The 25,909-nt window shown below is 42.2% G+C and overlaps 1 protein-coding gene across 3 annotated transcripts; it reads left to right on the top strand.

Annotated features, from left to right (window-relative positions):
• The first annotated feature begins 1,452 nt into the window (after positions 1–1,452).
• ARL4A (ADP ribosylation factor like GTPase 4A) lies at positions 1,453–5,193 on the top strand. 3 transcript variants are annotated; one of them, XM_038392278.2, is made up of 2 exons: positions 1,453–1,607; positions 2,425–5,193. In XM_038392278.2, exon 2 carries the CDS (start codon positions 2,523–2,525, stop codon positions 3,123–3,125), a length of 603 nt encoding a protein of 200 aa, XP_038248206.1. In that variant the 5' UTR covers positions 1,453–1,607; positions 2,425–2,522; the 3' UTR covers positions 3,126–5,193. The 3 variants fall into 3 exon arrangements, with proteins under 3 accessions (XP_038248206.1, XP_043365173.1, XP_038248205.1); XM_043509238.1 differs by lacking the exon at positions 1,453–1,607 and adding an exon at positions 2,092–2,229; XM_038392277.2 differs by lacking the exon at positions 1,453–1,607 and adding an exon at positions 2,114–2,259.
• Positions 5,194–25,909: the final 20,716 nt, after the last annotated feature.

Raw genomic sequence — 25,909 nt, 5'->3', positions numbered from 1 at the left:
CTTCATCATTACAGAGTTGTTTGTTTGTTTTTTCCATTCTACAACATAACCAGTTTCTCGTGCAGGTCTCACTATTTGGAAGAGTTTTTGTCAGCAGACAAGTTGGGAAAGCATGATTATCAGCATCTCGTGGAATGTTACTTGGAATTTCAGAACCACCAATTTGAAAAAAAGATCGCATTGGGGCAGCATTACTCCAATGTCAGTCACAGTCAAACCTGTAGTACTCGTGAATTGCTCTTGCTGAGTAAGATCTACATATTCCTGTTGAGTTTCTTGATGGTACAGAGGACCTTCTGCTGCATCAGTTACTATTGGCACATCTCCTTGACTACTGTCCTCATATTCAGCTAGTGGCATTGAAATATCACCTGTTGTAGTGGCGGAGTTTTCATTACCTGTAGCATTGTTTGTTGAGTAAACTGTGTTTTCCAGAGATTTGAGAAATGAAGTTATTGGCTTTGAGCTCTTAGCTGCTGCTTCACTCTGTTGTTCTCTCTCTCTCTCTCTCTCTCTCTCTCTCTCTCTTACTTGCACTACTTTCAAATCTTCTCCTCTTCATAGTGATCTATCTGGAACATGGAATAAAAAGAGACCCTCTCAAAAAAGTTATCTAAATAAATGCATTAATTTCACTCCTTTTCAATTCTAAATAATTGAACTCACGCCGTTCATAAAAATAATCTGGTGGATTTCAAAATTACAGAACCATGCATAGTGTTTTAGTTTGGTTTTTATAATTTTTTTGTTTGCCCATTATAATAAAATGGTTAAAGTGTAAGGTCAAAAAACAGCGAAGCTAGAACAAAAAAAATGGAAAACGAGATGGAGAATGATAATCTTATTAAGAAAAAAGAGAGATTTGATTTTTTTTTAATGGGGACAGTTAAATGAATTAGGGAGCTCACAGATGATAAACACGTTACGAAAATGAGTCAGGTGATGGCGGAGAAGGAGGTGGAAAGGAGGAACAAGGATTCTAGAAAAATCTAAATCAGCCTGCCCCCGCGCCTCCTCGGGCAGGGAGGGGGCCTTTTCCACGCACGTCCCCCTCAGCCTTGCTCAGCCCCCACTCCCACCCCAGCAGAAATGGGGAGGGGGGGACAGGAGACGCCATGTGCCACCCCCCCCCACTCGTCGCCTGTGGGGGGAGCAGAGGGAGCCCAGCACCCACACTGGGGGCAAGGAGCTAGCCGCGGAGCCTCGCTTCTCAGCCTGGACTCCGGGTACACCCGGCCGGGCGCTGCCCACAGCTTCTCGGCAGACCCCGGATCCCGCGGCCCGGGCGGGCGTGGAGCACAAACGGCGCGCCCCGCGGCCTCCCCGCTTCGGGACCCCGTCGCTGGGCGGGCGCTCGCTATGGCGCGTGCGCAGAGCGGGGGAGGGGGTGCGTGCTCGCGCAGAGGGCGTGACCCAAGCACAACGGGCTGAACGGACGAGTTGGCGCAAAGGGGACAAGCCTCCACCGCTGCCGTTTGAAGCGGGTTGCTAGGAGACGGCTGTGCGCGGGGCCAATGGGGAGGCCATTGGCGATGACGCTACAGGTGTGCGAGCGCGCGGGAAGCCTCAAACCCCTCCCTGCCTCCCTCGGGAGTGGTGGGTCAGAGGTGAGTTTCCGCGCTTCTCCCTGAGGGCGAGGGAGGCGGGGGGCAGGGTCCCAGGTTAACCGCCCCCCCCCCGTGTTAGGTGCTGGGTCTCTACGGCTTAAAGGTGCAGACCCGCCGCCCTCGGTCAGGCGCCGCCGACTGGACGGAGATTCGGGGCTCCCGAGACGCGGGCGGGGCTTCTGCTGCTGGGGCATGTGCTGGGCTCTGCAGCAGGGAGGGGCGTTGCTCCATCCCTCGCCCACGAGGAAGGCGCGTTGGGGGCGTGGCTAAGTTGGAGCCCCGCGGTGACGAACGTGGAGACGTAGTGCGCTCTGAGCGCTCTGCCTTTAGGTACAGACCCTTCCTCTGCCCCCGCCCACCACCCCCGTGTGTAAACCCGGGAGGGCGGGAACGCGCTGCGGAGGCCCCTGGAGAGTGGCGGATACCTGCGCCAATGGGAGGCGGCCCTCGCTTTACTCCCCACCCCGCAGCTCCGGGCGGCCAATGAGCGGCAGGGGGCGCGGTTCGGTCTGTGCTGGGAGGCGGCGGCGCTGCTTCAGGCTCCGCAGACGCTGAGGCGGCGCGGTGGGAGTTGCTGCAGTGCTGGGCGCTCGGGCGGACATGGGGCTGCCAGCGGCGTGAGGGGCGGGCTGCGCTAGCTTCGCCAGCCAGGGTACGTACGTACGTGGGCGGACGGACCCCGGGGGCGAGGGGCATGTGGTGGGGTTGAGCGCGGACCTAGGTCCCCGGCTCCCCTCAGCCTGGGCCGGGCCGGGGCGGCCGGTCGGTCGGTCAGCCAGCCACACACCGGGGCTAACGCCTCTCTCGTCGTTGGCAGGGTCTGAGCGCGGCGCGGTTCTGAGTGCGGCTCGGCGGCCGAGAGGAGCCCGGCGGTGCCTGTGTCGGCGGCGGCTCGCTGTCCCCCCGCCGCCGGCGATGGGGAATGGGCTCTCGGACCAGACGCCGATCCTCTCCAGCCTGCCCTCCTTCCAGTGCTTCCACATCGTGATCCTGGGCCTCGACTCGGCCGGCAAGACCACCGTGCTCTACAGGCTGCAGTTCAACGAGTTCGTCAACACTGTGCCTACCAAGGGGTTTAACACGGAGAAAATCAAAGTGACGCTGAGCGGCTCGAAAACGGTCACCTTCCACTTCTGGGACGTGGGAGGCCAGGAGAAGCTGAGGCCCCTGTGGAAGTCCTACACCAGGTGTACGGATGGCATCGTATTTGTGGTGGACTCTGTCGACATCGAAAGGATGGAGGAAGCCAAGACAGAACTTCATAAAATTACTAGGATATCTGAAAATCAAGGTGTGCCTGTCCTTATAGTGGCTAACAAACAGGACCTGAGGAATTCCCTCTCTCTCTCAGAAATCGAGAAGATGTTAGCAATGACCGAGCTGAGCTCTTCTACTCCCTGGCATCTGCAGCCTACCTGTGCAATCATAGGGGATGGACTCAAAGAGGGACTTGAAAAACTACACGATATGATAATTAAGCGAAGAAAAATGTTGAGACAGCAGAAAAAGAAGAGATGAGTTCTGTTTCCAGGCTTCTGTCTTAGAGTAGTTCCGTGGTCAGAATTTGACATAATAGCTTCCAAAGCCTGACCCGCTTGCTTGGAAGCTGTTAAAGCCTAGTTATGTTAAACAATCAGTTGCACAACTTTGCCTTGTGGAAGTTGTGCAGACACAGAACCTTTTGAAAATCAAAAACAGAAAATAGTTTTTCCAAGGTTTCTGGCACTGTATTATTTCGGATGCCCTATAAAGTAATATAAAGCTATCAGGAAACAGATGGGTGGATAAATGTGACCTGGATATCTAAATAGCCAAATAAAATGAGAGGTTTTTTTGCTTGGTGTTTGTATTCATATATTCGAGGGTGCATTTTTACAAGAAATATCCATTGAAGGCATTTGATGTTTTTAAACTTCTAATGCTCGTAAGTGGAGTGTTTTAGGTGAATATATACAGCTTTAAAAATATTCATTTCAACAACGTGTATGGAATTAGCAATTCATTATTTCATGAGGCTGTGAGCCTTGGGGTTTTTTTTTATCTTGTTTGGTAATGATTTCCGTGAGAGAGTTTGGCGCTATGGTATGTTTTTAATTCATCTTTTGAAGTTGAATCACTTTTTTAGTTCTAATACTTGAAACTTCTGTGCTGTGGATTCTTCAACTGATAGAGGAAATAAGACTTTTTAGACAAATACACAACATGCAAGAGCATGGATCAGTTTTACCAACACATAACATGGTTTGGTGTGTAGTCTTCTTAGAAATAGCTATGCATTGTTATACGGTGCAAACTTGGTTTAGAACATACTCATGTCATTTGGAGACTTGTTCCAGAAATCTTGTTTGCTGTTCAAAAAATTAAGTTACTGTGACATCCCCAGATTATCAACACAAAAGTAAATTTGCTGTTGCAATAAAGGAGATGCATACAGCGATTTAGGTCTTGCAAGATTTTAAGCAGTGCAGCATTCTGGGCTCTTTAGATGATAATGGCAATAAAACTTGATCATAATGAAATGTAAAGAGAGCTATAGTCAACAGAGCACACTTTTTGTATCTGCAAAAATGCCCAGGTTTGTTAGTTACACTGCTAGGTCACTTTCTATATAGCCGCCTTTATTACAGTTTTTGTAGTGCTTGTGGTTAAGAATGTAAAGAAGCTTTATACACTTGAAACACTTGACGCTGGGAAAACATCAGTTTAAAGATGGCCTGTGTTCTGCTCTAATTATGCTTTAAGCTGTTCTTGTTTACAAAGTGCGCAAACAGTATTAACTGGGCAGGACAGTAAATCTAATGAGAAGGGAGAATAGTTTTTTCTTACTGGTACAGAACTTCAAACAGCTGTCTAGACATCTTGATTAGCAATTTAAAAGGGCTAAACTAGAGCCTGAATTTTAAGATTAACTTTAGTGGTGCTGTAAAATAGAATGTTAGACTATCTTGAAACTTCCATTAGAAATATCAGTCTTAAGGGAACAATGCAAGAATCATTGTGTCTTACTCACTCAACCAGCAAAGTTAATGCATTCTTACCTACAGCCATGTATTAAGAGGATAACCTCTGAATGTCAGACAATGTAAGGTATTGATATCTGTTTAAAATCAAACTTCATAGGCAGCAGCTGTTTGTCCAGAAGGTAACCAAAAATGCACTTTAGTGTTTTCAATAATTGAAAGTGACAGCTGGTTTTTTTGGGGTTTTTTTTGTTTTTTTTTTTTAATGACACCCTGATCCTTCTGAAAGAATTGAAGTAGCTTCCAGTGGAGCTTTTGTATGTTGGTTATATATGTACCTGCACTAGTGACATTGAAAGTCACTTACTCAGTAATGTCTATATTTATAGAAATGTGGATAACTTCTTAAACCTCAATAAACACAACTCAAAACAAGTCTGCAGGGAGAAGGTGTTTGACTTACTTGAGTTGCCGTGGAGTGTTCTTGTTGGCCTCTATGTGCAAATCTCGCTCTCAATAGCAGTAGAACTGTCTGCATGGAAATCAAACTCTTATAAATGTGGTGAGATTCGTAAATGTGACAATGTTATAAATCACAGGTATCTCATTAGACTTAATATCAATGGTATACTTGTATTATGTTCTATATGTTTGTAACAGAACGCTGTTCGCTTCTAGCTATAGCCACTTCTCTCCTTGTGCAGTGGTTGTGTGTATTGTAAACCTTCCCTTCTCATGAACAGATTTAGATGTTACATACATATTTGCTGGTGCAGTTCTGAAATCATACACAGTATTAACAGACTACAATGGTAGTATTAAATCCTTTAATCAGCTGAGCCTAAAATTTTTACTTGGTTTAGAACTTATGCTAGAAAGGATTTGGATTTTTTTGACTATGTAGATGAAATATGTTGCATTTTTCATACCTATATAAGCATACTTTTCATTGGAAACAAGTAGGTTGAAACCTTCAAAGCAGTGCAGAGGATTCAACCACAGCACTTCTTGATTTTAATGGAGAATGTGAGTAAATCTCTTGCACTGACTTGGAAATCTCAATGGCAGTATTCCATAATTGCTGTCAAACACTTGTGCACACTATACTGATTTTAGGAGCATTCAGTTTTGACAGAGAAACATGTAGGGCTACTCTTTTTTTTTATTATTCAAAATTAAGTGGGTACAGTTGTACAACTAGAAGGACATAATAGCTCTAAAAAATGTTTAAAAACCCTCACCTTTGAAGTTTTTAGATGTTCCAAATATAGTGGACCATTGCCCAACAAAACTGATTCTACTTCTTTATGTAGTACCTTTTTATCCCCAAAGGGCTGAGGCCAGTTTGGCTTATACTCTCTAACCTCCGTTCCCCGCCCCTCTCCATGTCCTAACTAGCAGGTTGTACACTACTATTGTACAAGGAGACATTGAAATGCCTGTCTCTTTTTTTTTTTTTATGGCTCATGAGTAAGGGTTGCATGCTATGGAACGTGCTCTACTTCATCTGAGAGCTTAATAGTTGGTAAAATAAATGTGGGGAACTGATTGTGCTTCTTGGCCCAAAGCCATGTAAACACTCTCTCTTCTTTCTTTCCTATCTACCCAACCTGCTCTGAATATTGTCTGAAGGATACTATTTGATGCTGTCAATGGGAGGTTAAGTGTACATCAGCTTGAAAGATCAACCCTATTTCCCTTAACTGTATCAAGAAACACTAGTGTTAATGCACACCCTGTTGGCTCCCCACTCCTTGGTAACTTACGAAGAACAGTTGGACGCAGTGGGATGTGAACATGGTTGCACACTGTATCTTGAGCCTCATGAGTCCAGTAAGATACTTTCTGCAGGAGATCCTGGCTGTTCTTAAAGTAGCCTTGTTCATGTACGAATCGCTAGCCCCTTATTATAATGTTGTATTACATAATGTTGACTGGGAGCAATGTTATCACTTGACATAAGAAAGCTTCAACCCAGAGCTGTGATTTCTACAGTAAGCTGAAGTTGGGATGTGTAAGGAAGTCTTTATTTGAAATAAACTAAAGTCAAAACAAACTTTTGTTTAAATTCTATGTTCAAGTTACTCCACTGTTATAGAAATTAAAGGTTTGGTAAATGTGTTTTGTTGACATAATTTACTTTATAAACTGGTTTAATAAAGGTAGTAGCAATTTCATATAAGGAGATTTTAAACATACTTTAGGAACTACCTAGAAATGTGAAACAGGGTGGAGCAGCTGTGTCAAAGAGAATTAGTTACATCAGTAACTTTGCCTACATTATGTGAATCTCTTAGGATAATTATACTTAAATCAGCAATTACTGTCTGAGAAACAAAACAAACGCTTTGAGACCCACACAAGGAAACTGTTCATTTCTCAGGTTTTATCTTTAAAATTGTGGGGTTGCTTCAGTTGATTATACAAGCTTGATCACTTTACATTATTTTTCTTAGAAGTATATGAATTAAAGTTTATCTGTTCTAGCTAGCAAATCATGTTGATCTGTGATCATTGCAGGTCCTGGCCTTACATTAAGCTGAGCAGTGCATTGAACACACATTGGCTATTCAGTTTTTCAGTACTCTGAATCTTAACCACTATACATGTCAGCAAAACAACACTTAAGAAAGAATGAGGAGTACTTGTGGCACCTTACAAACAAATTTATTTGGGCTTAAGCTTTTGTGGGCTAAAACCTACTTCAGCGGATCTATGCAGTGGAAAATACAGTAGGAAGATATACAAAGAACATGAAAAAATGGGTGTTGCCATAGAGCTGGTATGGAAACACCCATTTTTTCGTGTTCTGTGTGTGCGTGTGCGCACACATAAAATCTTCGTGCTGTATTTTTCACTGCATGCATCCGATTAAGTGGGTTTTAGCCCAAGAAAGCTTATGCCCAAATAAATTTGTTAGTCTGTAAGGTGACACACGTACTCATTTTGCTGATACAGACTAACACGGCTACCCCTCTGAAACACTTAAGAAACGTTGCAGTTTGGTAACCTAAATCATTTCTCCTCTCCCCCCCCCCCCCCCGCCTCAGATAAAAGCTTTGTATCAACTGGACAATAGCTCTATATATTTACTGCTGTCCACATACAATGTCCAAAGACTACACGCAGTTCTTTTATCTCTGTCCCTGGTATTTGTATATAGTATTGTAATACAAGAAGTGTGTTTACAGGTTTTATCTCTGTACTGATATAAAGCAAAGACTTGTAACAAACCAAGACTCACCATGGGACCCACAAATGTACTTAGGAGCCTAAACCCCAGATTTAAGCAAGTCTTCTTCCCCCCACAGTCCCCACTATGATCCACAAAACTGCTGCTAACCCCTCTTGGTGTCTAAGCTCACTTCCTGCCTAAATTTCAGTGGTGCCTTTGTTTCAGCTTCTGGGCACATGCACTGCCTCACACTAGGTATCTTCCCCCCCCCCCCCCGCCCTCTCCCTGCATCTTCCTGTTTCATCCCCAAAGTGATTCACAAACGGGAAGCTACCTAAATTGTGGCTGGAGCCCAATCCAGTTGGTGTGCTTAGTCTGCCTACCGGTTTGGCTCCTCTTCAAAGTCTGGCCAGAGGAGGAGAAATTGTCCCTGCCTACCTTGTAACTCACCTGGGATGTAGGAGATCCAGCTTCAATTCCCCCCCCCCACCCTCTCCAGAGGGGGAGAGAATTTGATTAGGGGTCTCAGAAGAGAGCTTTAGGCACTTGGCTGTGTGATATGCTAATGTAGGGCTTCCTCAGTCTCTCCTCTTGAAGTTGTTCTAGTAATTAAAGAGTGATTGGTGCAGGAGGACTGGATATGGGGTCTACTACCTCCTAGGTGCTTTCCCTAACCACTGAACTACAGAATTGTTCTCACACTCTCAGGTTCCTTGGTAGTTCTGTGCCTAAATGCTTAAATTGTCGTTGAGCTGGAAATTATTCTGTGGTCCAATGGTTAGGGTACCATGGTATAGGTGGGAAACCCCACATCTATTTCCCATGCCCCAGTTACTCTTTCATTATTCATTAGAAGAGGTACAGCTTCACCAGGAGATATTGAGGGGGCCCCCTATCAGAATATTCAAAACTGCAGTGATTAAAGCACCTCCATGGTTAAAGTTTGGTGGAGACTCCTGTTCAAATTCTTTTGCCTCCGCTGCTAGAGAGGGGGGAATTGAACCTTGGTCTCCCATGTCCACATGAGTAGTCGAACCACTGAGCTAAAAGTTATAAGGTGGCAGTGGTGGCACTACCACTACCTCCTCTGGCCATTTTGTGTGGGTCAGGGCAAGGCAAGGCGGATGCACACAAGAAAGAGCTTAGGCATTTAAGCTGCCTGACTCCAGGATAGGGGATCCTACTTGTGGATTGCTAAACAGAGCTCTGGGCCTCCCTGCAGCCCACATTTAGGTGCCTATCTGTCTTTGGGGGGGGGGGGGTGAGGTCTGGCCAGTGTGTCCATTGGCTAGTTTAAGTGGCTCCTGCCACTAGCTGGCTTTTGTGGATCACATTCATTGTACAGGGAACCTAAGCACTTTATTCAGTTTTGTGGATCGTGGTGTCATTCCTGTGATTTTCTAGTCATCTAAAAGTTAGGTGTCATGCTGCTCAGCATGGCAATGTCAGTCCCTTGGTGGATCCCACCCTTAAGCTTCACCTCTGAGAGTGGGAGGAAGTAAAAGTATAGGGAAACAGGAGCCTCTCCAGCCAATTAACAATTCAGCTGTAGACAGATTAGGTGGTGGCAGAGAGGATGGATTAACTACAGTGATGGAAATCCCCTTTTGTCACTGTAGCATGCATCTGCACTATTGCACTACAGTGCCACAGGTGCAGCACTGTAGCTGTGCTGCCAAATGTCTGTAGTGTAGACACGCCCTCCATATTCTATCTAAAGCAGATGCAAGCTAAAAAGAGAAATACTTGGCCTTAAAGCAATTTGTAAGGAGTTGGCTGAAAAACAACCATAAAAATAATACCTAGAAGTAAATTGGAGATTGGGTGAAATAAGGGGTAGGAAACCCAGCAATGTCATTCTATTTTACAGATCCTTGCCTCATGTAAAATTATATATGAACAATTATCACAGTAACAAAAGATAAGAAAATTGATAAGGGATATAAACCCTCAACTTCAGGATATAAACCAAGCATTAACTGGCTGTGATCAGGAAGAAACTTGCCTTTCAGGGAGACTATTCTCTAGTTGTCTATCAGGTTTCCTGCACCTTCTTTTGAAACATATATACAAGTGGCTGCTGGAAAAAGGATATTGGACTAAATGAGGGGTTTTCAAACTGGGGATTGGGAACCCTCAGGGGGTCATGAGGTTATTACATGGGGGTTTGCAAGCTATCAACCTCCACCCCAAACCCCGTTTACCTCCAGCATTTATAATGGTGTTAAATATATTTAAAAGTGTGTTTAATTTATTAGGGGGGGTCGCACTCAGAGTCTTGCTGTGTGAAAGGGGTCGCCAGTAAAAAAGTTTGAGACCCACTGGACTAAATCATCTGGTTTGGCAATTCCACTGTTTCTATAAGTACATTGACTATTATCTGTTTTATGTTGTATACTGAAGGCAGAGCCCTTAAAATCTTTGCATCAAGTATAAAAATACCCCATGAGTCCGATCAAACAAAAAATGTATATTTTAAACATGAAAGATAAAAGGGTCCTTGGTAGCTAAAGGCAGGTTTAGTCAGGGAGAAACCACATGCCAGAGATTAAAGAAAAAACTCAGTGAGTTAATTACTCTGCAACAGGTACAAATCTTTTATCGTTCCTTTAAATATCGTATTGAGCGTGGCTTGACAGGACAAACTATCCCCTACCATAGAATACAGGGGGTATTGTGTTGATAAATGTTCTAGAATGGTGTTACTTGTCTTTTTTAAATTCTAGGAGCAATAGGATTTGAACTTTTGTCCATATAAATCCTGTGATGCTATACCCAGAGTTCTAGTAAAGAGGGATAGAAACTATATAGAGCTGGAACCATTGATGTGTTACTGTCCTGCAGCATATACTTTGGCATGGGAGAGAGAAATCCATTCAACTCTGCCCCTCGGTAGCTTTCTTTTTTATCCATTGTCACAGAATAACCATTGGGAAAGGAGCAGTTTCTATCTCTTTACCATCAGCTGATGAAGTAGATGACAGCATTACCACCACCTTCTTTTGTGCTGAGCAGATGGTGGTTTAACACTCTGGTTAATGTGATTTTTCAACCACAAAAAAGCAGCATGTGCAGATGCCAGGCATTTGTCATCATTTCACCAACCTGTGGAACCAGTGCCCTGATATGATCAGCCTTACGTGCCTGATCTAAGAATGCCCCAACTTCTTGGGACCTCTAGAAGCTGCAGAAGCTTCTGCCCATTTAAACGAATCCTTCCTGAGGCACTAACCAGGATGCTTTTTCCTCATTTGTTGAGTTCAGTTTTTTAAACCTTTGAATCAGCTATTAAAATGTAGCTGCCACACAATTCTGTGTACTGTAATTAGAGCCCAATTATGGTGTGTTTTGTCAATTTTTTTACATCAAATTCCTAAATTTAGTTTTTAGTAACTATAAAATTAATTTTGATCACTTGTTTTTTGAATCACATTCATATATATATCCAGGTAACTTTATTCTTGTGGTACCACATCATTTTCACCTCTTTCCCCCCCATTCCCCTTTGGCTGCCAAAGTGAGCTGTAGCTCACGAAAGCTTATGCTCAAATAAATTTGTTAGTCTCTAAGGTGCCACAAGTCCTCCTTTTCTTTTTGCAAACTTTTATAGGCTTTGACATTCTGGTGAATGGGGCTGAGGTGAAGAGAGTTCACAAGTTAACAGGGTCAGGCAGAGGACAGTTTCCACCTTTGTTGCTGTTACTATTTAGCTGGAAAAAGAAAAGGAGGACTTGTGGCACCTTAGAGACTAACAAATTTATTTGAGCATAAATAAAGATTTGTTAGTCTCTAAGGTGCCACAAGTACTCCTTTTCTTTTTGTGTATACAGACTAACACGGCTGCTACTCTGAAACCTATTATTTAGCTGGACACAATCTTTTGCAAAGCTGGCATAATGTGAGAGAAGGGGGAAACCCAAGCACTTTGGCCTTGTTTACAATAGGGACATTTTCTAAAAATATCTCTCTGTTACTAGCATCAGTTGAACTCTACCAGTGTTAACAACATGGGAAGCCCTAGTCTACAGAGGCTGCTGGTATTTATAACATTGGTGACTGGTGTTTAAAATACCTGCAGCACTTGATAACACATTGACTGTGAGGTCTCCCAATGTCCTAATAACATACTGAGCTTGCAGTTCTTAGAGTGGAGGAGTATCACAGACCTGGCAAAATTAAAAAGAAAAATAAGCCAGGTCACTGAGTGCTGCATTTAAAGCACTGTCTTTGCAAAGCTTCTACTGGCAGATTATGATAGATAGACCCTTCCTTCTCCACCCCCACACTTTTTTCAGATCATTTAAAGCACTATCAATTTGTATTAGCAATGATGGGAAATATTTCTAGTGCAGGATTCTTTGTTTTTCAATGAAATCTTTGATTCTGTAGGAAACATTGGAGAATATAATGAATGTCTCAGCTAATACAATGTTCTTCTCAGTGTTTCCCCTCATAATTGTGAATAAAATGCAAATAGGCACTAATTGTAACCAGTTGTTTTGTTTTTAGTATTTTATATTGAATTTTTTTTCCTGACCTGAAATGTTAAAAATAAACACTGAAACATTTCTGGGAAATATTTTTAAAACTTGAAATCAATGTTACACATATAATTAATAAAGGTCATCGGGGAGTATAAAACTGGCATAAATTAATAGTCTTCTGCAGCTACATAAGTACTGAGATATTATAGGTTTCAGAGCAGCAGCCGTGTTAGTCTGTATTCGCAAAAAGAAAAGGAGTACTTGTGGCACCTTAGAGACTAACGAATTTATTAGAGCATAAGCTTTCCTGAGCTACAGCTCATCCGATGAAGTGAGCTGTAGCTCACGAAAGCTTATGCTCTAATAAATTTGTTAGTCTCTAAGGTGCCACAAGTACTCCTTTTCTTTTTGAGATATTATAGTTTCAAAGCAGGAGATTAACAAGCTTATGTTATAATAATTTCATATCTAAAACCCAAAATATTGAATGTAGATTTTATAATATTACATGATAAATGATATTACTAAAAAGCTGCATTCTGATTGGCTTTTAAAATATATTTCTTCTGTGTTTTGGACAGACAGAGATACATATCCCTCACTGTATTAAATATACTCTATAAATGAGCTGGTGTTTACGCACAGCAGAATTATTGATCTACTACCTTTTAATTGTTATGGAAAGTAGACTTATTGGGCCAGAATCATATCTGATATAGCCTCACTGAAATCAAAGGAGTTACTCTGGGCCTGCAGGCTGTGCCTGCAGTGAATTGTGAAATTCTCCCTCGATTACTACAGCACCAATGCAGCACCAAATACAGTAACAATTGTGGGAGCACTAATGTAGTCTAGTCACCAGCATTTATATCTTTGTATCACATAATCCTGCTACAAGGAGGTCTAGCCCAGGGATAGTCAACCTTTGGGACATGGCCCATCAGGGAAATCCGCTGACGGGCCAGGATGGTTTGTTTACCTGCAGTGTCTGCAGGTTCAGCTGATCACAGCTCCCACTGGCTGTGGTTTATCATTCCAGGCCAATGGGGGCTGCGGGAAATGGTGTTTCCTGCAGCCCCCATTGGCCTGGAATGATGAACCACAGCCAGTGGGAGCTTTGATCGGCCGAACCTGCGGACGCTGTAGGTAAACAAACGGTCTTAGCCCGTCAGCGGATTTCCCTGTCTGGCCACATCCCAAAGGTTGACGATCCCTGGTCTAGCCAATACACTGACTCAAATGCCTGCAGACAGTTTACAATTCATAGACTCCAAGGCCAAAAGAGACCATTATGATTGTCTAGTCTGATCTCCAGGCCTTAGAACTTCCCCAAAATAATTCCTACAGCATATCTCTGAGAAAAGCATCCAATCTTGAATGAAAAATTGTCAGTGATGGAGAATCCATGACTATCCTTCCTAAATTGTTCCAATGGTTAATTACTCTCATTATTAAAAATTTGCACTTTATTTCCAATCTGAATTTTAATCGGTCTGATCCAACCATGGGATCATGTTATTCCTTTCTCTGTTAGATTGACGAACATGGTATTAAATATTTGTTCTCCATATATGTACTTAAAGACTATAATCAAGTCACTCCTTAACCTTTCTTTGTTAAGGTAAATAGAATGAGCTTCTTAAATCCATCCCTATAAGTCACTCTTGTGGTTCTTCTTTGAACCCACTCCAGTTTATCTGCAGCCTTCTTGAATTATGGATACCAGAACTAGACACAGAGATAGATATATATAGATATGCCAAATATAGAGTAAAATAACCTCTCTACTCCTACTCGAGATTCCTCTGTTTATGCATCCCAGGATCACATTAGGCCTTTTGGACACAATATAGCTCCCATTGTTACTACAACAATGATAGGAGATTTGAAGAAAAGGCTCAGTATAGACAAGGCTCCTAGTGTGCTGTAGTAATTAAAAAAACAAAAGCAATCTTCTCCTCCTTCCCTATAGAACAGAGGACTAGAAGTCAAGACTTGAATTTTATTCTTGGTCTGCCACTGACCTGCTATATCACTCTGGGCAAACCAGATTCAACCTCCATGGCATACTTGACCCACCTGTAAAATGAGTATCATTGAAATACTTTACTCACAGCATGCTGCTAAGCTTAAATTCATGTTTGAAAAGTTCTTTGATATCTCTACATGAAAGATGCTATCAAAATCCAAAGTAGAAAAAATTATTTAATAATAATTCTGTTTAGTAGCTGGCTTGAAGTTTTAATTTATTTCTATATTGCCAATCACAAGCATTCAAAATCAAACCACATGAGTCAGGGACCCCACAAGCATGTAACTGGGTTAAAAAGCATGAGATTTAAAAAATAATAATTTTGTATTCTTTTTATTCTTTCTGTTTTTTGAACCTTTAGGCCTCATATGTTCTCCGCAACCATGAAGACTAGAAACTTACTCTCTCTTTTATTTTTTAAATGAAAGCTGAGCTTATCATGTCATCACCTGACTCCAGGAACTGGGGCTTCAAGAAATACACCAAATATTGTGAAAGTTGGCAATGCTGATATACTTAAATTTTGTCAGTGAATAATAATCACACATTCAGAATGATGACAGTCTGCTGCTAATTCCATCTAGAATTAGGCCACAGGTGTTCATTGATAGCAGTTAAAATATGCTTGTCACTATGCATAGTTTTGGATTTAAAGCAAATTGGAATGAATATAAGATCTTCTAGCCCTAGAAAATGAATATTTCTGGATACTGATGATCAGCAAAGTTCTTGTGTTAGAACAGCATCTACTCAAAGATTTGTTTGAAGCAACTAATGACAAAAATTGCTCAGTTTGTTTTAAATGAGTGGCTCATTTTGTACAGTACAGGAGAATAGAGTGTTGTGCAGTACTTTCAAACCTGAGGATTCAGAGGTCCCCTGTTCTCTCTCTTTTGGCTATGATGAAGCAGGCTGCACAGGATGTATCTGTTAACAGATGATAATGAAAAGTGAAGGGCTGGGCCATGGAAAGCCCCCGGGTGGCTCAGCATGGTGCTAAATTCTCAAGAAGAGCTGATTGCTTTCCAAAAATAAGAGCAGGAACTAGGGCAGCTAATCCCCATAAAGGCACTTGCAACTGCTTAACATTCACAAGTAGTGTATTGTTTTCAGAAATATGCATCCTTACACATTTGATTTTATATACATGTAAACATATCATACACATACATATACACCATAATAGGGTTCCTTCAAGAATTGCTCCTCTACTAAAATATTATTTGTTTTATTATATTTTACTGTTATTAATGTATTTGAAAATATTAATATATTCATGTTTTAAACCATTTAATGTGAATTGCAAATGTCTGACTGACTGAAACAAAAAACATTTGAAATAATATGCTGTGTTTCAGATTAATTTCACTTTATTATCAATAGGACAAAGGTTATCCGGATTTGGTATTTACCTTGTTCACATTACACATCAACCAAGCAGTTCTAGTTTAACTCTAAATTATGATGGCGGTATTGCCATTGTTCAGAGTTAGGGTTTTGTCAACATTTCTCTTATAAATATAAATGCTTGTTCCAGAAGCTTAATAACCTAATAAACCATGGAATTTCACACTTGCCTTGAAACTTGGCACAGAGGTTCTGTGCTTGTGGGCTAGTTTTGAGCTTTTCCACAATTTCTTTTAATTAATGTATTTGATAGGAATGTAAATACATGAAAAAAGAAGCAGACTGTTTTTTAATGCTTGTTGTACTCCTAAAAGCTTAACAGTAGCTTTGTTTATTAAAATGAAAACATATGAGACATGGTTCCTAGTGGAAACCCTGGGGAAATGTTTTTTTAAGTTTGAAATAGCAGCTGCTAATGTTTGCAAATCTCTCATTTTCAGCATGGGTCAGCTTGTAGCCTTATTCCTGAAAGTACTTTCAGGGAAGATCTACACTGAAAATTTACATCAGCATAGCTACATCTCTCAGGGATGTGGATTTTTCACACTCCTGAGAGATTTAGCCATACTGGCCTAATTCCCAGCGAAGACAATGTTAGGTTGATGGAAGAATTCTTCTGTTTACTGACCTACTGCCTCTTGGGGAGGCTGATTAACTGCAGCGATAAGAGAACCCCTCCTGTCGCAGTAGTCAGTGTCTATACTGAAATGCTATAGTGGTACAGGTGCATCTATGTTACTGTAGCATTTTGAGTATCATTAATTACAGCAGGACTACTGATGACTACCTTCCTATTGTATTTTACTAGACATACTGATGCAAAATATAAAACAAATGGAAATGATTCATCTACTGTGTGAGAAAGCTGACACTGTTGAGATTCCTAACCTGATTTTTAAAGCAAAGAAATTTGAAGAAGAATCTAAAACCAGTGGAAACATAGAACCTTTTGAGGTTTGCTCAGCACTAGTCAACATAACCTTGAAGTTGTGTGAAAATTTTTGTGGTTAGTATGTGTTCCCCATGAACAAAATATTTTTTTTCCTTTGAAGGTGCATGTAACGTGGAAATCTGCATGAATGACTTACTATTATGGGCCTGTCTTTACTCTGCCTTGCACCTTGTGTACTCATTTACACCTGTGCACAAGGAATTGGAACCTTCCTGTTCTGATTCACTAGTATTTCTCCCCCACTTTCCAATCACTTTAACCCTCTATACATGACTGCACAAGGAAGCCATTGTATTTCTTTGTGGGACAGGTGCCACCTGGAACTGGGGTACCACTGTACTGCTGTAGCAAACTGCAAAGCCCTGCAGCCTGCACTTTCACCAGGCTTCATACAAGTAGGGCTACACCCAGCTGCAGTTACATGCAGGCTCTCTGACCAGTCCCTGCATAGGAAGGCTACACGGCCAAGGCAACTCCCAGCTCCCCATGCATGTACCCCCTCTGGAGTATAAACCCAAAATTATACCATCTGGTGCTATACAGGGAACTGTACAGGATAAGCTCATAGAGTTCATCATCTCTCAATGTGGGGAGGAATATGCGACAGCCTTTGCCCCTTGAGCTAAGATTCCCACACACTTCACTCCAACTCATTGGTTTAGATAAAACAAAAACAAATTAACTACAGAAGATAGATTTTAAGTGATTATAAGGGTTAGCAAACACATCAAAGAAGATTACCTAGCAAATAAACAAAAAATGCAAGCCTAATATACTAGATAGATTGGATATGAACTAGCAGATTCTCAACTTAAGAGATAATACAAGCAGGTTGCAGATTCTTAAGGGACAAGCTGCACTTGCTTTACAGCTTGGAATCCCTAGGTGTTTCATTTACAGGCTAGAAATCCCTTTAGCCTGGGTCTAGCACTTCCCCCAGTTCAGTCCTTATGTGGGGAGTAAAGAACCACAGATTATATCACTCACTGCCTTATATATCTTTTACATATGGCAGGAACCATTTTGTTCCCAAAGCTTGGTTCCTAGACCAATCTGTGGAAAAATACTGATATCCCAAGATGGAGTCCAGAGTCAATAAAGCTTGAAAAGACAGTCTCACTTACTAATCTCAGAAAGACAGTCTGTCTAGATTGGGTAGTGGAGAAATTGAGGCAGTGTTGTGCTTGGTGAAGATCCATTTCCCTGTGCTATGGGAGCCAGCACTATTATTTAATAGCAGTTGGTTCTAGTAAGGAAATATTTTTATACACATCTTAGAACAGGTCCCTACAAAATGCATGTTATCTGATTCTCTGAAAATAGCTGGCTTACTGTATCTATTGCATGGGCCAAACTCTGGGCCATGTTATAGTCTCTTTGCAACACTTTGGTGGTGCAAAGGGGCACCTAAGCTGTCCTAAGTGGGTAGTTGGGGACTTGTCTGGCATGAAGAAATCCATGGCTGGTGCAGAACCACCATGGCTGTCTACGTCACCTCTACCAGTTTGCCTCCCCTCCCTTCCTAAGCAAAGTGGGCATGTTAAGAAGGGGCTACCAACTGGTGATTCTCAGCTCTGATGGGAAGCATTGCTAATGAAGCATAAATTAGAGTAACCCTGAGGCTGCTCAAACATTCACTGGGGCTGAACTGCCTTTGGCAACCCTGTGGAATGGGGAAGTGCAATGGTGATATAGAGCCATGTCACTGGACTGCTGGTCTCCTTAAGGGAAGTCAGGGCCCCACCTATCTATGATAGACTCACTCACCTTAGAGAAACCCATCTTGGGCCACCTGCACGTAATTAACTGCCTAGGAGGCTGGTTGGCAGCTAACTGACTAATGAACACCTGGACCTGATAAAAGGCACCAGGTGGTGGTGGGAGAGTGCTTTTAGGGAGAGGAGGAGGATGGTAAAAGGCATTTAGGGAGGTACCTCCCAGATAGCTGCAGGAAGCCCAGCTGGGGAGGGGCTGTGTGTTGCTGGGAGAAGAACTTCAGTAGGTAGGAAGGCTTTTCAGGGACCTTGGCTGTAGGAAAGGAATCCAGGTTGAGAGTGTATTGTGGGTAAAGGGCCTGGATGTGGGATTGAAACTCATATGGCATCTGCTCCCTGCTAAGAATTCTGGGTGAAGGTATTCCTTGTGTTTGTGTGGAACTATCAGTTAATAAGTGGGAGAGGATGTGTGTGGTGAGTTTTTTAATAATACATAATAGCTTTAATTAGGGACATTAAGGCAGAGCGTATATGCAGCACCACAACTGACTAAAAGGGTGCATGTCGGGCCGGTACATGCCTCTGAAAAATCATCTTTGCCCTGGACCCAAGGGTTGGCCCATCTGTTCAGCACCTTCTCATCCTAAGAGAGGCTATGGGAGTTCCTATTATTCTAATAGGATTCTTGGAAGCATCAGTCTCATTTTAAAATACTGTTAACTTTTTTTACTGTTTTGGAAATCTTATTTCTCTCTGCCATGGCATTATCCATGCTGTGGTGGTTATAAATTAAAATGTAGAATAGTGTGAACACAGATCTTAAAAAAAAAAAAAAAAAAAAGTACTCTAGAATCTGGTGTATTATAGCTGTAATAGCAGAGGTCAGAAATAATTCTCATGAAAGCAAACTCTTGTTTTTCTGAAATTGTTCTCGAATACAGATTTAAACATTGGCAGATAGTTGGCAAGTTAAAGTAAACCAAAAACTTGAACAGGTTGCTTCTGGCCTTAAGACTTTACCTCATGAACAAAAACTGTTAAAATCAAAGGCTATGTGGTTATTAAGCAGGAAACAGTGCAACATTATTTTTCACAGTTGGGGAATAACTTCTAGTACCTGACACTTGCTGCTGCACAAGCTGCTTGCATCTAGTGTTCTCCAGCAATGCTTAGTAAAGGTCTGCAATAAAAGAGATGGAACTTTAATTACAGAGGGGATCCTTTATTTAACATGCTGGGCACATGCAAGCCTTGATTACACTTGAGGAAAATTCCTATTCTGCGTTCAACTGAATTGGTAGGATCCTTACTGTAAATAGGCTCTGGCCACTACTTGTCTTTTTACTGTTAAACTGATTTAGCTACAGGGGCTCTGGAAAGTCTGCAAAAGTGGCAGGGGCCCAAGCTGCCGCGAGAAGCGCTGTGACCTGATGCGTGGATTAGCAACGCTGCTCAAACTTAGCCCAGCCTTCCTTCTGTCACTGAGGGGCAGCTGGGTCTGAGTCAGTATGGTTGCGACCTCGTGTGAAGGGTCACAACAACACTACTCAGTTTTGGCCTTGCTGCATATCCATTATGATGGAGGGATGGCCAGGCCAAGGGAAGGGACTCTGGTCAGCGGCCAAGGAATTTGGGTTCTCAAACGCATGTATGTGTGTGGAAAAGATTCTTTTGCACCTACCTGGTCTCTGGTGCTCATGTTTGTCTAACATCTCGGCAAAATCGCCAGAAACCCACAGAGCCTTTCCTATGCTAGAGCTTTCACCATTGTGAATGCTGGTTAAATTGAATCCATGCTAACACTGGTGGGGTTTTGAAGACTTTCTTTTAATCCTGGCCACAGACTCTGTAGGGTTCGCCCTCTCTAATTCTGTCTGCTATGCCATTTCACCCTATGGGATTGACCTTGAATCTTGTCCAGATCAGACAGGCCTGTAACTAAATGGATTGCTGACTATACTATATGCTTTTCTCCATTTAAAATGTTAATAGTTAAATGATTTGACTATTCTATGATGTCCTGACTACTTTAAACTAGGAATATACACACAAGGGGGGGAGGGGTTTAAAATATCTTAACAGTGGAACAAATAATACTCAAGTGATGGTGTCCAAAGAGTCACTTATTGTATCTCATTGGCCTGTCATCAGGAAGGTCTGTAGTTAAGTCCTTGGGGGTTAAGAAATCATCAGTGTTGCTGTCTGTGGGTCTGCTTGCGGAGAAATGTCATCCTCATCATCTTCCTCCTTTTGACTGGCCGCAGGCTGTGTCTGACCTCTGAGGATTCACATGTGAAGCATTTTGTGTTTGTAGAATTGCCATTCCTGGGGAAGTGATTAAAGTGCCTTGGACATAGGCCACTGCATGGCAGTGGGGGTCAAATAGTGTAATCAATTTCCCTTCTTTCCTCTGATGGACTAGTGCAGGGTCACTTCTATTAACATTAAATGCTGATGCTTGACTTTCTTGCTCAGCATGTTGCTTCTCTTTAAGCCTGTGTCAATGTTATGCAATGAGTCTTGTGGCTGAGGTGGAAAGTTTAGCAGTTAAATTAATGGGCATCTGAACAGCTGCTGTGCAGGAAATGTCCTATATCTGAATACAAATGTTTCTCTCTAATTCCAGAGAAACTTGCATAGCATCTATTCCCAGGATCTCCCCTGTACTGTAAAAGTAAATACAGCTTGATGTAGAATTTTCAGGAACTGTTCAGCCTCCATGTTTGCTCAGGGCCAATAGGGAGTGATTTCCTTCCCCTACCCTCCTAGGGTAGGAGCCCAGAGACTAGGCAAAGCCTGAACTTCTGGCTGGACATTGGTGACTTTCATGTCTATATGTACAGCACTTCAGCTATACCAATACAGCTGCACCGTTGCTGCGCTTCTGTTGAAGATGCTCTATGCCGACGGGAGAGCGCTCTCCTGTCGGCATAATAAAACCATCTCGGCGAGTGGCAGAAGCTATGTCGGCAGGAGATGCCCTAAGTGATGGATAACTCAGATGTGGTGTGTGGCTTGGTTTTTGTTTTTCTCTCCCCTTATGTTACTCAGAGTCCATTTCTCTGCCTCAAGATCCAGGAAGGCTTCCTAAGATCTAGATTCTGTCTGCTGGTGTCATCACCCCTGCTTGTTTAGCTTGATGGCTTTGTTTACTTTAGATGTAAATGTACTTTCATTGTCCTCTATCTGTAGCTGATCAAATGGGTAGTCCACATTCCTTTGTCTAGGGCAGGCTGATTTTATGCCTGATTCTGCCTCCAAAAAAACATTGACCTATTTCCAGCAATCATTATGCACAACCTGTACGTACATCATCAGTGTGTCACCAGTTTACACATGATGCTTTGTGACACCTGTGGGATATATATTATGACAACAGTGTGCTAGGGCAATGAGTGTGTCAGGCCTGATGTGAGTTACAGTACAGGGGCCCCCTCTTCCAGTCAGTATTGAGGTACTGCTGAGGTCACAGGGCATTACTCTAGGGAAACAAAAGCCAAAGCAGAGGACAAGATTGTAATGACTGTAAACTTGACATCTGCCACCTCACTGCTGAAAGGTCGAGAATGAATCCTAATTCTTATAAAGGGATCTTTAATTCCTGAATTTGATGTGTATATACTTCATCCCCCAAAACAAAGCTCCTATAAGCCCAATGATAGATTGCATGGATTGTATTTTTCTGGCTTGAATGTAGGGGGTTTCACTTTTCCTGAAACCTTTCATTTTGCAAGCCTGGGCTCATTAGAGAATCTTCACTGCAGACTTAGCTCTGGAGGTAACCATGGCCAGTTTCCCAAGGACCACTGGCACAGTCTAAAGAAGTACAGATTTAAGCATAACCATAGTCTGGACAGCAAGTACAATATGGCTGGTACTTCACTACCTTTAGTCCTGTGTGGGTTACTAGGAAGTGGGGAAACGAGGGCAGGAGTTGGTAACACAGCCAAGGAACTGAAAATTACTCTCCCTACTCCAATCTTGGAATCCTTGAAATTAGGGACCTTGATAGGTCATCTAGTCCAGTCCCCTGCAATGAAGCAGGACTAAGTATTATCTAGACCGGTGCTTCTCAAGCTATCTGATGTGGGGGACAGGCAATTTTTTTCCAATGTGCACGCAGACCGGCAGCTGATGGCTCGCGGACCGGTGTCGGTCCACGGACCACCATTTTGAGTAGCACTGATCTAGGCCATCCCTGAGAGGTGTTTCTGTCCTGTTCTTGAAAACTCCAGTAACAGATTCCACAATCTCCCTAGATAACTTGTTCCAGTGCTTAACTACCCTTACAGTTAGGAAGTTTTCCCTAATGTCTAACCTAAATCTCCCTGGCTGCAGTGTAAGCCCATTACTTTTTGTCCTGTCCTCAGTGGATAAGGAGAACAATTTATCACCCTCATTTTTCTAACAACTTTCATATACCAAGATTAGCCTATTCCCACTCAGTCTTTTCTTCTCCAGATGAAACAAACCCAATTTTCCAATCTTTCCTCATAAGTCACATTTTCTAGACGCACTATTGCTCTCCTCAGGACTTTTTCCAATTTGTCCACATCTTTCCCAGAACTAGATGCAATACTTCAGTTGAGGCCTTATCAGTGTTGAGTAGAGTGGAAGAACTACTTCTTGTCTCGCTTACAACACTCCTGCTAATACATCCCAGAATGTTTGTGGTGGTTTTATTTATTTATTTATTTATTTGCAACATATTACTTTGTTGACTCATGGTTTGTGATCCACTATAACCCCTTCATGCTCTTCAACAGTACTCCTTCCAAGGCAGTTATTTCCCATTTTGTATTTGTGCAGCTGATTATTCCTTCTTAAGTGTAGTACTTTGCATTTGTCCCTATTGAATTTCATCCTACTTATTTCAGACCACTTCTGCAGTTTGTCAAGATCATTTTGAATTCTAATCCTGGTCTCCAAAGTGCTTGAAACCCCTCCCAGCTTGGTATTTTGTACAGAAACCCAATAGAAAATTTCAGTGTTTTTTGTTTTTGAAGGCTGGCAACCTTCACCAAAGCATTCACCAAAGATGATGTAACTGGAGGAATGTCTAAGTTCTGGAAAGCTTCATCCCACAGTGTATATAATGCCTGCAAGTATGTGGTATCTGTTTTTCCCTTTTTTTCCCCTTTAAGGGAGGCAGAGTTTTCAGTTTGTTTATCTTAGACATATCAGGAATGCCAATGTTGATTTCTTCTGGGTTTGCTGCAGTGCCTGTGATGTCTCAGATGTATATTTTTAGCTTTTCTACCTTAATTGTAGGGGTGGGGTTGTTGAGTTTTTCCTTTATTCAAAATAATAATCATTGATTAAGTCATTGATTTAAATATTAAAGCCCAGATTCCCTGAGTGTCACAATACCTAACTTTTAGGCACCTAGAAAATCACAGGAACAACACTGTGTGATCCACAGAGCCTGAGTTAGATGCTTAGGCTCCACGTACAATGAATGGGGAGAGACAGGTGCCTTAGAAATCAACCTACAAAGTTACCATGGTAGGTGGGGAGCTGCCTAAGATAGTGAATGGGAGATGCTGATGAGAGGGGTGTGCTAAGCTCTGTACCTCTCTTAGAACTTGGAGCCTAAATCTGGGCTGCAGGGAGGCACCTATCTCAGCTTATGATTCGTGAACTGAGGGAAGATGGGTGTCTGGCTGCCTAAAATTGTGGATTGGGATTGATCTGGCCGACATGCTCCAAGACCACCTAACTCCATAAAACAGCCAGTGGGGGTGAGCAGGAAGAGAAGTTCCCTTACAACTTTTAGCCTGGTGCTTAAAGCACTCAAACCAGGGGTCTGCCACATCCTGTGTAAGTCCCTCCATCACCCTCACACCTGATGAAAGGGCTTGAACCACTAGCACCAGAAAATGGAGGGTGTGGGGGCAGAACCATGCCTCCCAACTTTTAATAAAAGAAACATGCGCTGTGGGGAAAACCATGACCATACTACTGAAGGCCAAGATGCACTATGGGATTGGATTGGATGCATTCCTAGATATCCTCTGCCATCCTAGAAATCACATGATCAAAAATTGCATTGTTTACATTTTTTTGCTCAATAGATATCATATTGCTTCCATCTGCTACAGCCTGTGGATGGTGTTTGTTAGGTTTTCTACAAATATATAAATTTTGGTTTTTATAAAACATTTTAAAATATTTTTAACATGGTAGCTTTATATGGGGACATGTTTACTTCCCTTCAAAGTTGGTTGTTGCCTTTTTCCAAGGCCATTTACAATTTAGCGTTACAATTGTTAAAATATGCATTATATATAAGCAAGGATGATTTGATTGTAATGGTGAAAGTTACAGTTTAATAATAGTGCACTATTAATAGTGGAGTATACACAGTAAAATGACAAATGAAAGAAGTATAATACATGAAATGCAAAAATAAAATTCAGTCCTGATTGTTTAGAACTAAAATTGTCTTATTTTGTTCTTACTGTAATTATGCCTTATAATATGTGGCTACATTTTGTATTCTGGTTATTTGTTAGTTGTACTCTGCAGGATATTAAGTAGTAGTTTAATTTCCCAACCACTTCTACAAAGGTTCTGGCACACTTGACTTGAACAGGGATCTGCCATCTCTTAAGTGAGTGCTCTAACCACTCTGCTACAGTCATTCTCACACTTTTTTGCCCAATTAATATTTAACCAGTTATTTAATTACAATGGAACAATTTCAGTGGGAGAGACTGAGGGAAACGGACATCAGAATATTCCATAGCCTAGCAGTCAAAGCACTCACCTGAGTGGGGAAGGCCCCTGTTCAACTCCCTTCTCATCAGGCAGAGGGGAGCCTTGAACTAGGTCTCTTCCCCCATCATGGATAAGTGTCCTAGGCATTGACCTAAAGGTTAGAAGGGAGGTCTGCTGCCTCCTGGCAATTGTTGGGTGGAGTTAAGTGACCTCTGAGTATGTTTACCAGATTGGGTCCAACACATGATTTAGACAGCCCAACACCTGTCTTGCCCATGGTTTGTAAATCACTCTGGGGCTTAAGTGGGAGGTAAGTAGGGTTGTCAATCCTCCAAGATTGTCCTGGAATCTGCAGGAATGTCCTGTGACAAAACCTCCAGGAATATGTCCAACCAAAATTGGCAGCCCTAAAAGTAAGTGTCTGAATACTAGGGTGAGCTACCAGTGTGCATGCTCAGAGGCAGAAGCACAGGTGCCTAGGGAACTTTTACTGCAAAAATGTAGGTGCTGTGTGGTTTCAGGTGCCTACAAGGTTAGGCAGTGCCTGAGCAATTTTGTGGATCACAGGGATGTCTCAAAATGTGACTGACACCTAAGTACATATGTGAATCCCACTCTAAGTGACTTATCTAACAAACAAAATTAAGCTTTATATTCTGACTGAAAATTCCCTTCCACTCAATTTTCACTCTTGGTTCTTGTGTTGATGTCATGTCACCACTATTATGGACTCTTAGGCTAGATAGGACTTGAATTTCTAAATTAAAAAAAAAAAAAAAAAGGGCAGAAGCCAACTTAAACCCCAAACACTTTCAGGCCTCTTAATGAATAAGGAAGCAAACCAAACAAGACCAGCT

This window comes from Dermochelys coriacea, chromosome 2 (genome assembly GCF_009764565.3).
Source record: "Dermochelys coriacea isolate rDerCor1 chromosome 2, rDerCor1.pri.v4, whole genome shotgun sequence".
Taxonomy (NCBI): domain Eukaryota; kingdom Metazoa; phylum Chordata; order Testudines; family Dermochelyidae; genus Dermochelys; species Dermochelys coriacea.
Note: the sequence above shows the minus strand (reverse complement) of the source record. Positions and strands in the feature narration are given on the sequence as shown.

Bases quoted from the DNA above. Each gene is read 5' to 3' on its own strand.
- ARL4A (XM_038392278.2), top strand. From the start codon at position 2,523: ATGGGGAATGGGCTCTCGGACCAGACGCCGATCCTCTCCAGCCTGCCC.